Below are 12,164 nucleotides of genomic sequence, written 5' to 3' on the forward strand. Positions count from 1 at the left end.
CTTGGAACAGGACGTCAAAGGTCCCCTAAGCCTGCCTACTCCTCCAGCACCATCTCAGATGACTCCCCACCTCACTTGACTCCTCCCAGCCACAAACAGCCTCCCCTTCAGATGCTCACCTGTGTCATACTCCCTATTCCCTGCACCGTGCTTCATTCTGTACTCCAAAGCCAAATTTGCCTGTTACTCCAGGAGTATGTCAAGGCTATATATTGTCACCCTGCTTATTTAACTTATATGCAGAGTACATCATGAGAAATGCTGGGCTGGAAGAAGCACAAGCTGGAATCAAGATTGCCGGGAGAAATATTAATAACCTCAGATATGCAGATGACACCACCCTTATGGCAGAAAGTGAAGAGGAACTAAAGAGCCTCTTGATGAAAGTAAAAGAGGAGAGGGAAAAACTTGGCTTAAAGCTCAACATTCAGAAAACTAAGATCATGGCATCCAGTCCCACCATTTCATGGGAAATAGATGGGGAAACAGTGGAAACAGTGTCAGACTTTATTTGGGGGGGGCTCCAAAATCACCGCAGATGGTGATTGCAGCCATGAAATTAAAAGACGTTTACTCCTTGGAAGAATAGTTATGACCAACCTAGACAGCATGTTGAAAACCAGAGACATTACTTTGCCAACAAAGGTCCGTCTAATCAAGGCTATGGTTTTTCCAGTGGTCATGTATGGATATGAGAGTTGGACTGTGAAGAAAGCTGGCGCTGAAGAATTGATGCTTTTGAACTGTGGTGTTGGAAAAGACTCTTGAGAATCCCTTGGACTGCAAGGAGATCCAACCAGTCCATTCTAAAGGAGATCAGTCCTGGGTGTTCATTGGAGGGACTGATGCTGAAGCTGAAACTCCAATACTTTGGCCACCTCATGCGAAGAGTTGACTCATTGGAAAAGACTCTGATGCTGGGAGGGATTGGGGGCAGGAGGAGAAGGGGATGACAGAGGATGAGATGGCTGGATGGCATCACCGACTTGATGGACGTGAGTTTGAGCAAACTCCAGGAGTTGGTGATGGACAGGGAGGCCTGGCATGCTGCGATTCATGGGGTCACAAAGAGTTGGACACGACTGAGCGACTGGACTGAACTGAACTGAACTGAACTGCACCATGCCGACCAACTCCCAGCCCTCAGGCCATTCCCAGCTGGTTACGGTACATCCCACAGCTCTACAGCTCTTCCCCAATGCCTCCTCCCCCGGGCGGAAACCTTCCTGATCCTTAGCCCTATGTCAGCGCTAACCCAGCTCAAGCAATAGAGAAAATGATGTTAAAGAAGAATGGTTACAGTACAGGCATCAACAAAAGTAAATTCAACAGTGTGACTGTTCAGAGAGGACACTCATGAGAAATTGTGACTGACAACTCTCACCATCTAAGGTTATGGCTAAAAGCAGTGAATTCATGGTCTCGGTGCTGCCATGAAAGCAACCGGTGTCTTCATAAGCTGTAATTTAACAAGATCCACTCTGGAGAAAATTTGGATACAATTCAAGACTGATTCGGAGAAGGCAATGGCAACCTACTCCAATATTCTTGCCTGGGAAATCCCACGGCGGAGGAGCCTGGTGGGCTGCAGTCCATGGGGTCTCGAAGAGTTGGACCTGACTGAGCAACTTCACTTTCATTTTTCACTTTCATGCATTGGAGAAGGAAATGGCAACCCACTCCAGTGTTCTTGCCTGGAGAATCCCAGGGACGGGGGAGCCTGGTGGGCTGCCGTCTCTGGGGTCACACAGAGTCGGACACGACTGGTGCGACTTAGCAGCAGCAGCAAGACTGATCAATGTTCCAGGACACTATTTCTTTGACACTGGTGATGACAACCTGCGTGCTAAGCTCTAGTCACAACCACATATGCACACATACACACACCCCCCCATGCAGAGCTGCTCCCCCTCTGCCCTGAGAGGAAGCTGAGCCCGTGACATGGTCCTTACTGATGCCTCAGCTCTGAGGTAGTGGCGTAGGGCTCGATCAAACTGTCCTTTTCCATGTAGGTCATGTCGCTCTCAGAGTGGGATCTCCGGCGAGGCTGAGGAATGGCCACGGTCCGGCCAGTCAGTGTTGTTGCTAGAATGGCTGCCGCCAGAGCAGATCTGTAGACAAAATCACCCCAGTGAGTCAGTGAGACACGAACCCTCAAGCTGAAGGTTGAACAACAGGACACATGACTTAATCAAGGTTTACTTTCAGCTCTACAGTGTTCAGAGCATATCTACTGACTATATGCCTGCAGTCGGCCGACTATGTGCCATCACTTCATTCTCACAGCAACTGCAGGAATAGATAATTTGTCATCTCCGTTTTTCACAGACAGTAAGTGACTTGTCTAAGCTTTCCTAGTTAATGGAAGATGAAGGTCTGTGATCCAAGCAGTTTATATTCAGGTAGTGTTCCTATCAGAATGAAAGATCAGAATGGAAAAAAAAAGAGAAATAAAAAGATATAAAAGAAATGAAAAGGAATTTGAAAGTCTTGCAAATTATTCAAAACTATAACACAGGAAAGTGTGAAAGTGTTAAGTTGCTCAGTCGTGTCTGACTCTTTGCAATCCCATGGACTATACCCGGCCAGGCTCCTCCGCCCATGCAATTCTCCAGGCAAGAATACTCGAGTGGGCAGCCATTCCTTTCTCCAGGGGACCTTTCCAACCCATGGATCAAACCTGAATCTCCTGTACCGCAGGTAGACTCTTTAGCATCTGAGCCACCAGGGAAGCTCTATAATATAGGAAAGACAGAATAACAGGTTTACCCTCCCACGTGAGAAATCAGAATAAACAATTAATTGTCCCAGCTTACTGCCTGGTTACAGTAATGTCCAGGTTACAGCACAGAGAGGGGGAAATGAGGTGGAGCCAGACAGACTCTTCTTGAGTCATGGGAACGGAGTGGAGAGTCAGGGAACACCAGGGCAGATAGAATCTGCAGGACAGGGGACCAGAGAGGAGAGAGCTGAACTGAGAGCTCTCCAGAAACCCGCAAGAGGCCCCACTGAGAGCTCAGCAAAATGCTCCTCAGTGCGTGAGTGCAAGGACACTGCCCAAGGCGGGGGGAGGCCCATCCAGGAGGATGGGAGGGACAGTGCCAGATGCTTACACACAGCTGAGGACAATGCCTGTTCCCACCAGACAGACGGGGAGCACTGTAATTCAGGGGACACTGGGGACAGCACTCTGAAAGAAGTGGAGAATGAACAGCCCGAGCCTGAAAACTGCTCTGACCCTGCCTACCAAGGCATAAAAGCAAGACCCAAAAGACCAGCTCCAAGTAATCTAATTGTATCCCAGAACAAAATTCAACTAGACTTATAGGAATACAGCACTCAGCAAGGTGAAACTCACAACGGTGTCTAGCATGCCATCAGAGAGAACCAGACGTGCAAACAGACGGAAACACATGACCTAAAATGAAGAGAATAATCAATCAAAACCCATCCAGAACCGAACTCACATTAGAAGCAGCAGAGACGGACATTAAGACAGTTATTATAATTGTGTTTCATATGTTCAAAAGGCTAAGCAGGGACATCGAATAGTATTAAAAAGACCTGAACTTCAGGAGATGGAAATTACACCGGATGGGGTTAACAGTTAGGTTACATATTGCATAAAAATTAGTGAAACTTGAAGGTAAAACAATAGAAAATAACCAAAATCAAACACAGAGGCGAAAGAAAAAGAATAGTAGGATCTGAGCTTTAAAAAGGTATTGTTTCATGTTTTAAGTCACTACGTTTTAGGAATTCCCTGGCAGTTCAGTGGTTAGGACTCTTCACATTCACTGCTAAGGACCTGGGTTCAGTCCCTGTTCAGGGAACTAAGATCCCACAAGTTGCTCAGCATGGAAGGAAAAAAAAAAAGCCACTAAGTTTTGGTGTAATTACTTACATGCCCAATAAATAACTTCCATCAAATGGTGCTAGAACAATTGGCTACCCACATGTAAAAAAGACTTCCCTGGCAGTCCAGTGGATAAGAATCCATCTGCCAATGCAGGGGATGAAGGTTCAGTCCCTGGCTGGGGAACTAAGATTCCACATGCCCCCAGGCATCTAAGCCCTTGAACTGCAACTACTGAGCCCACGTGCTCTGGAGCTCGCTCGTCCATGTGCCACAGCTGGAGAAGCCTGTACACCGCAACAAAAAAAGATCCTGTCTGCTGAAACGGAGACCCAGTGCAGCCAAAAATAAATAAGTAAATAAAAACCTTTTTAAAAATAAACACACACAATGGAATTATTTATTTTCTAAAAAGTGAACTTGAATCTATACCTTGCACACCATATATAAAAATTAACTCAAAATGCATCATAGACCTAAATGTAAAGGCTAAAAGTATAAAACCTCTAGAAGAAGCTAGAGGAAAAAATGCTTTATGACCTTGGGTAGGCAAATATTTGTTAGATATGGTACTGAAATCTTGATCTATAAAAAAAAAGTTGACAAGTTGAACTTCATAAACATTAAGAATTTCTGCTCTCTGCAAAACTGTTAAGAAAATGAAAAGACAAGCCACAGATGAGAAGAAAATATTTGCAAATCATGTATCTGATAAAGAACCTATTTTATATTCAGTAACAGTCAATCCTAAAGGAAATCAATCCTGAATATTCATTGGAAGGACTGATGCTGAAGCTGAAGCGCCAATAGTTTGGCCACCTGATGAGAAGAGCTGACTCACTGGAAAAGACCCTAATGCTGGGAAAGATTGAAGGCAGGAGGAGAAGGGGACGAAAGAGGATGAGATGCTTGGATGGCATCACTGACTTGATGGACATGAGTTTGAGCAAGCTCTGGGAGTTGGTAATGGACAGGGAAGCCTGGCGTGCTGCAGTCCATGGAGTCACAAAGAGTTGGACACGACTGAGCAACTGAATGGAACTGAATAGGAAAACAATTCAATTTTTTCAAGCGGGCAAAAGATGTTAACAGATACTTTATCAAGAAAGTTATACAAGGGCAAATGAGCACATCAAAAGATGCTCAACACCATTAGTTAGTAGAGAAATGCAAAATAGAAACATAATGATACCACCACACACCTATTAGAGTGTCCAAAAGTTAAAAGATTGGCCAAGATAATCCCTTCAACCTGGACCTGGCACAACGGCTCCCACAAAGAGAGATGGCGAGAAGAGGCCATCTGCCATCAACAAGGTGGTGACCAGAGGGTAACCCACCAGCATTCACAAGCACATCTAGGGAACAAGCTTCAAGAAAGGTGGCCTGGGAACCCTTGACGAGATCCAGGAAGTTGCCAGGAGCTATACAGATGTGTACATCGACTCCAGGCTCAACAGAACTGTCTGGGCCAAAGGGATAAAGAATGTCCTAGACTTTATCAGTATGGTTGTCCAGAAGGAGTCATGAAGACACAGATTCACCAAACAAGCTCCGGACACTGTTACCTATGCATCTGTCCCTACCTTCAAAAACCTACGAACAGGGGACTTTCCTAGTGGTCCAGCAGCTAAGAATCCACCTTGCAATGCAGGGGACACAGGTTCTGTCCTCGGTCAGGTCGTGAGGAGCCCACATGCCACACAGCAACTAAGCCCACATGCCGACTGCCACAACTACAGAGTCCGTGCACCACAACAAAGATCCCATACGATGCAATGAAGACCCTGTGCAGCCAAATAAATAAATGTTTTTTAAAGGGGTTATAAAAAATCTCTATACAGTCAACATGAATGAGAATTAATACCTAATCATCAAATAAATTTGTAAAACCACACACACACACCTGACCAAAAAGTGTTCATAAGGATATGAAGAAATGGAAACTCACACTGTGCTGGTAGGACCATACATAGAATAATAAGTTGGGAAATAGTTTGGCAGTTTCTTAGCAGGTTAAATATGTCCTGACTATGCTAAAGCTTTTGGCTGTATGAATCACAACAAACTGTGGAAAATTCTTCAAGAGATGAGAATACCAGACCTTACCTGTCTCTTGAGAAACCTGCGTGCAGGTTGAGAAGGAACTGGACAAGGAACAACTGACTGGTTCCAAATTGGGAAAGGAGTACATCAAGGCTGTATATTGCCATCCTGCTTATTTAACTTATATGCAGAGTACATCATGTGAAATGCCAGGCTGCATCTCAAAATAATTATTCCGAGTGTAAGAAATCAGCATAATTGTTTTGTGTAATTCCGATTCTATAAAATACTGGAAAATGTAGACTAATCTATGGAGACAGAAAGCAGATGGATGGCTGCCTGGGAGGGTGGGGCTGACATGTGGGAAGTAAGAGAGCGGGAAGACAGGTACGGTAATTGTCTTGATAGTGATAGTGATGGTCTCACGGGTACAAACACACATCAAAACTTATCAAAGTATTCATTTTAATTATCTAAGATTATACGCCCATTATACCATAAAACTGCTTTAAAAAAAGATAAAAGACTGTCTAAAGCAGAAATAAGAACAATATGCTTTGGGATTTACAACATACAGAATTAAAATGTGAAACAACAGTAGCAAAGGATGGGAAGGAGGAAATAGAAAATTCTTACACTGTTACACTAGGTGCAAACTGGAATAATGCCAGTGGAATAACATTAATTTGAATGTTAATTTTCAGAAAAAAAGTTATCTAGAAATAGCCCAAATTTACCAAAACCATGTTGATTATTGGAGAAGGCAATGGCACCCCACTCCAGTACTCTTGCCTGGAAAATCCCATGGATGGAGGAGCCTGCTAGGCTGCAGTCCATGGGGTCGCTATGATTCAGACATGGCTGAGCAACTTCACTTTCACTTTTCACTTTCATGCATTGAAGAAGGAAATGGCAACCCACTCCAGTATTCTTGCCTGGAGAATCCCAGGGACAGGGAAGCCTGGTGGGCTGCCATCTATGGGAACGCGCAGTCAGACACGACTGAAGTGACTTAGCAGTAGCATGTTGATTATTTGGGACTTATGAAAAAATTACAATCCAGAAATATATTTTTGGAAAACATAGGAGACAATAGAGATTTTCTAATGAGTCTACAGCACACTGGCCACAATGCAGCTGCTACATAAACATTTAAGTTCTTGTTTTTGCTTTTATTCGGCTGTGCCAGGTCTTAGTTACAAAATGTAGGATCCAGTTCTCTGACTAGGGATTGAACCTGGGCCCCCTGCATTGGGAGCACAGAGTCTTAGATACTGGACCACCAGGGAAGTCTCCAAAAACATTTAGGTTCCAAGGACACAACTTAAGAGTTTTTCACACAAAAACTGAAGAGCCAGACAAACCTACAAACCATCGCAGCAATGCCACCACCCACCAACCACCAGGCTCTAGGTCAATAACTAACACCTGAATCAAAACAGAGCCGCCAACAGGACCTCTCTCCCAGACTTGCTGAGAGGATGATATGAAACAAGGCTTCTTATGCACTAACCAGAGTCCTTGGCACAAAATAAAGACTAGTAAATGGCTATTCTTGTTATTAAGATTGCACTGAAGGAAAAAACAAAACTGAAAATATTTTGCTTCCCAGGTAGTGCTGGTGGTAAAGACCCCGCCTGCCAATACAAGAGACATAAGAGATGAGGGTTGATCCCTGTGTCGGGAAGATCTCTGGGAAAAGGGCATGGCAACCCACTCCAGGATTCTCGCCTAGAAAATCCCTGGACAGAGGAACCTGGCGAGCTAGAGTCCATGGGGTTGCAAAAGAGTCAGACACGACTGATGCGATTTAGCACAAAAATACTTTGAAGTGTTTATTATCAGGGAGTGAGGGGGAGTGAAGTCGCTCAGTCGTGTCCAGCTCTTTGCAACCCCATAGACTGTAGCCTACCAGGTCCCACCATCCATGAGATTTTCTAGGCAAGAATACTGAAGTGGGTTGACATTTCCTTCTCCAGGAGATCTTCCTGACCCAGGGATTGAACCTGGGTCTCCCACATGGTAGGCATTGTAGGCAGATGCTTAAAAAGGTACTACCCTCGAATAAACTTATCTGTCATTGTTAAGAGTTAAAGCCATGCATCCACGTATTTTATGAATAAAGAATGATCTAAAATTCTTCTGTGTCCAAAATCTTAAGAGGACACAGGCAGGGGCCTTAAGTACAAAAGAAAGTCCATTCTCTGGTGTGACAGGAGCACCAGAGGAGGGGGAATCCTAGGCTTTGACAAGTGAACTTGCTTCTCCTTCCTTCCTGCAAAGCAGTTCTTCTGAAAGGCAGACTTGAATTTAAAAAGAAAATTATATACATAGTTTAAATACTCTTTAACATATTCTCCACCTAAATGTTTGGGCTTTAGTGTTTTCTATCTTGAAAATTTGCTTTGGAGGAGGAAATGGCAACCCACTCCAGTATTTTTGCCTGGAGAATCCTACAGACAAAGAAGCCTGGCGGGAAATGTGAGAACTCCACAGACGTGATGGTCCACAGACCATGAGCCCATGGAGAAACCATAAGAAGCGCTTCATTATGGAACCAGGATAGCATTTCAAAGTGATCTTAATCACTCTACTTTTGATTTTCTTACCCATTTAACAGCTCCAAGACCCAGCACTTGATGGCTGAGCTTAGGGGCGACCTCGGTGCCTGCTCACCTGACTCACCTTGGTCTCTCTGGAGAGGGGTTGGGGCTGCGCGGAGGGGGTGTGCGGGGCACAGCGGGCTTCGGTGCGATGCTGGCTGCAGGGAGAAGGCCATGGATGATGTGTTTCTGTACAAATGAAAGCCGGCAGAGGTCAGCGGGATCATCTCTAGGCCTGCGACCAGCCCTCCCTGGGTCTGGGAGGGGACACCTGCCCTGGTCACCTAGGGATCTAGTCCCATCAGAGGCCCAATCCTCCCCCCACCATCTTCCATCCCTATCTAGCCAGGCAAGCATGCCCCCCTAGGGAGCTGCCCTCTGTGGAGCCCTCTTCCTTCCTCAGAACAGCTTCCCCGACGATGACCCAGAGTCACCCTCCAGCACCCCACTTGGCTCCCAGCACTGCCCCTGCTGACCCTACTCACTTGCTGCCCGCCCCGTCCCCTCCCCTGCCGCAGAACAGAAGCTTCCTGAGACAACCTGCTTGTCTTTATCAACCCTGGAACTCTGGCACTTAGCACACTGCCTAACACCTGGTAAGGGCTTAATAAGGATTTTAGGTCGTTTACCTTGAAGATGCCTAATACCTGGTTCCTACACACAATGAAAGTCAGACAACCCGGCTTTAGGCAGGGCTGTCTGTGAGTGTAGCCCAATCTTCATTTTCTGTGCACCAGCCATTCTTGTGAACCTACTAAAGGCAAAATGCCATGACAGCATTGAAGAAACCTGGTCCTCATCCTTAAGGAGGGAGAGTCCAGAAGAAAAACACCCAGCTATTTATAATACGACACAGAATTATGGAAAGCACCACGGAAGAGGTAAAGACAATGTGCTGAGGTGACCCAGGGAGAGAAGGGCTCCCTCAGGTCTGGGGCCAGCAAGGGGATCACTGATGTCCTGTTGGAGAAAATCTCAGAGCATTTAGACGGGGTCTTCGAAGATGCCCACTGCTTTCACATTTAGGAAATGGGGTAGAAAGACATTCCAGGAGGAGGGAGCAACATGAACAAAGGACAAAGGGATGAAGCAAGACATTAGTGACAACGTGGTGAAAATAAATACTCCAGTTCACTGGAGTACACAGGCATCTGAGATGGAGCGGCCAGAACAGTTGGCTGGGGGTACAGTGAGGACTGTTTCCATTTAAGAGTTTTGATACCAGACTAAGGAAATCTTGTGACTTAGAAGCACCCACTGAAACTGGCCCTGGGGAAGACTAGTCAGGCTGGGATGGGCACAAGGTACCAAGGAGTGGTAGGCACAACCAAGGGGAAGAGCCAGGGGTCTGAGCATTCAAGAGCGAGGGATGAGCAGGCCTTCCCACCCCCACGAACCCAATCCACGTGCATGGCCAACCCTAAAAGGAGGAGCTGCAGAGCCGCCACTGCTGTGCCACCATTGTCCAGGATATACACTTGTCTGCTGCCTCTCCTACCCCTCCCCGCCTGGCAGAGGCTCAAGGACAAAAAAGCCTTTTCTTCACCTTTGAATCCCCAGAGGATAGCATCCAGTAGGTCCTCCAAAAAGGCCTTGTGAGTTCTGTTTATTTTTTTGATGGAGTGAATCTCCTATAGCAGGCTAAGTGTATCTCCCCTGTACCACGATAATCACTTCCTAACTGTGGTTCTCCTGCCTCCAGTCTCTAAAACACAGGATGGTCCTATCTCAACCCAGCATGAAAACTCCCGTGGGCAGCCCCCCTCTCTTGTTGACAGAGAAATGTCCTCTTGTGTCCCAGAAGGCTGCTGAGGCTGCTGTCAGCTGGTTCCTAGCGATGGTTCCTCATTGCTACTGTAAGGGTATCTCCATGCTGTGGCACTCAAAACTGCCTTCCCATTTCCACACAGCAGATGATTCATCCTTTGTCGGGCTTTTGTATACACTGTTTTCTCCACCTGTAATTCTCCTTCCTTATTCCTCCCAAGGCCTGGGTCAACTCTCCGGGCTGACTTTGCAGCCCCTTCCCTGGCACCCACAGCTAGAGCATTTTCTGCCTTACCATTTTGTGCTGAATGACTTATGGGTTTGTCTACCCTTTAGTCAGTGTGGCCACAGGCTCTCAATCAATTGTGGGGTATCTGGCACACACACACACAGCAGGAATTCAGTAACACAATAAAAACATCAATAAACATGATGAGTTAGCAAAATTGCAATGGCAAAATATGCTTTAACTATCCCGTCACTGCTTCTCAACATCCACCTGTCTAAAATGACTTCAGGGGACTTCCCTGGTGGTCCAGTGGTAAAGAGTCCTCCTTCCAATGGAGGGGAAGCAGTTTCAATCCCTGGTAGGGAACTAAGGTCCCACATGCCTCAGGGCAACTAAGCCCACGTGCCACAACCAGAGAAGTCCTCAGCCCTTGCAAGAAAACCCAGCACAGGCCCCCACCCCCACCCCCAAAAATGACTTCAGCAAGTCATACAGCCAAGAACAGCAAGCTGAGTTAGACATGCTTTAGGAATTCCAATTTGAAAGGGAGTTCAGGAGTACCCTTATCAAAATGCTTTCTTTGCATTTAAAGTACTGAGTTTATGAAGAACTGGATCTAAGCAGGTTTGGGGGTTCACCAGGCAAGTATGAAAAAGAAACACAGGAGGAAGGCGACTTGGGTGGAAAGTAGTGGTTATGATGATGACCCACGGAATGAGAAACCAGGACTGGAAAAGACAGCAATGAGTACACTGGTAGGATAAATAGACTTGGGGGCGGGGGGTGGATGGTGGGCGCAAGAACTGTCGGTATCAGGCTCCCTAGTAGGAAGAGGGGTCAACGAATGAGCCTGGGAGAGTGTGCAGCCGGTGAAAGAATTTCCACGGGAAGTTTTGGAGGGAAGCATTCCAGGCAGAAGAAAAAGTAAAGGCTGAAGGAACAGCAAGATGGAAAGAGCTGGAGCGTCCAGGTGTGTGGCTTGAGGGCATTGGGCACGAATCAGAATTGCATTTTAAAAGAATCCCTTTGGGTGCTCGGTGAAGAATGGACATAGGGAAAGGGAGCTGCTGCAGCAGTCCAGGTAGATGCTGGAGGACGGGGTAGGAACCGGGATGGCTAGTCGATGCACATGGTGGAGTGTACGTGGTACGTGGCAGAGGGAGGAATCCAGAATGACATCCCATCAGGAACTAGACAGTAGTGCGTCGGCAGGAGTGAACTCCCCGACACCCAAGCAAAAGTTACAGGCGAGACAGGGCGAGTCCTATCAACTGAGGCCGACACTAGAATAGAAAATTAATGTTCTAAACACTAAACAGCTGGGCTTCTCGAAAGGAAAACCACTTTCTGTTGAGCCGCTATCTTGCCTCCATCCCAAATCCCAACCCCTCCCCACTTAACTCCCGGCCCCACGGGCCAGAACGCAGGCTGGGTGCAGATATACTTACATACTTCCTCTTGCGGCCTCTCTGAAACCCCAGGAGCATCCTTGCTGTGGTTGATGGCCAGACCCTTACTGGACTGCACGAAGATCGGAGGTGAGGACCACTCCCTAAAGTCTGCCAATCCCTCGAGTTGGCCTAGCCCCAGACGCCTTTTCTCAGCTACGGACTTCGCAACAACTACGTCTGCCATTGGCTCCGCTTTTGCTCCGACCAATCAT

General features: G+C 46.6%; 1 protein-coding gene across 5 annotated transcripts in view; it reads right to left on the reverse strand.

The window, feature by feature from the left end:
• The window catches only part of CEP89 (centrosomal protein 89), a 77,528-nt gene extending 65,374 nt beyond the window's left edge, over positions 1-12,154 (reverse strand). For 2 of the 5 annotated variants that reach the window (XM_069548998.1, XM_069548997.1), the window contains exons 1-3: positions 11,950-12,154; positions 8,588-8,694; positions 1,953-2,111 (exon numbers count right to left, since the gene is read on the reverse strand). In XM_069548998.1, the coding sequence (XP_069405099.1) occupies positions 1,953-2,111; positions 8,588-8,694; positions 11,950-11,988 (305 nt within the window). In that variant the 5' untranslated portion in view covers positions 11,989-12,154. Of the gene's footprint in view, positions 1-1,952; positions 2,112-2,581; positions 3,277-8,587; positions 8,695-11,949 lie in introns of those variants that run through there. The other 3 variants (XM_069548999.1, XM_069549001.1, XM_069549000.1) reach the window with 3 other exon arrangements.
• Between the last annotated feature and the right edge of the window lie 10 nt (positions 12,155-12,164).

This window comes from Ovis canadensis, chromosome 14, assembly GCF_042477335.2.
Source record: "Ovis canadensis isolate MfBH-ARS-UI-01 breed Bighorn chromosome 14, ARS-UI_OviCan_v2, whole genome shotgun sequence".
Lineage (NCBI taxonomy): Eukaryota > Metazoa > Chordata > Mammalia > Artiodactyla > Bovidae > Ovis > Ovis canadensis.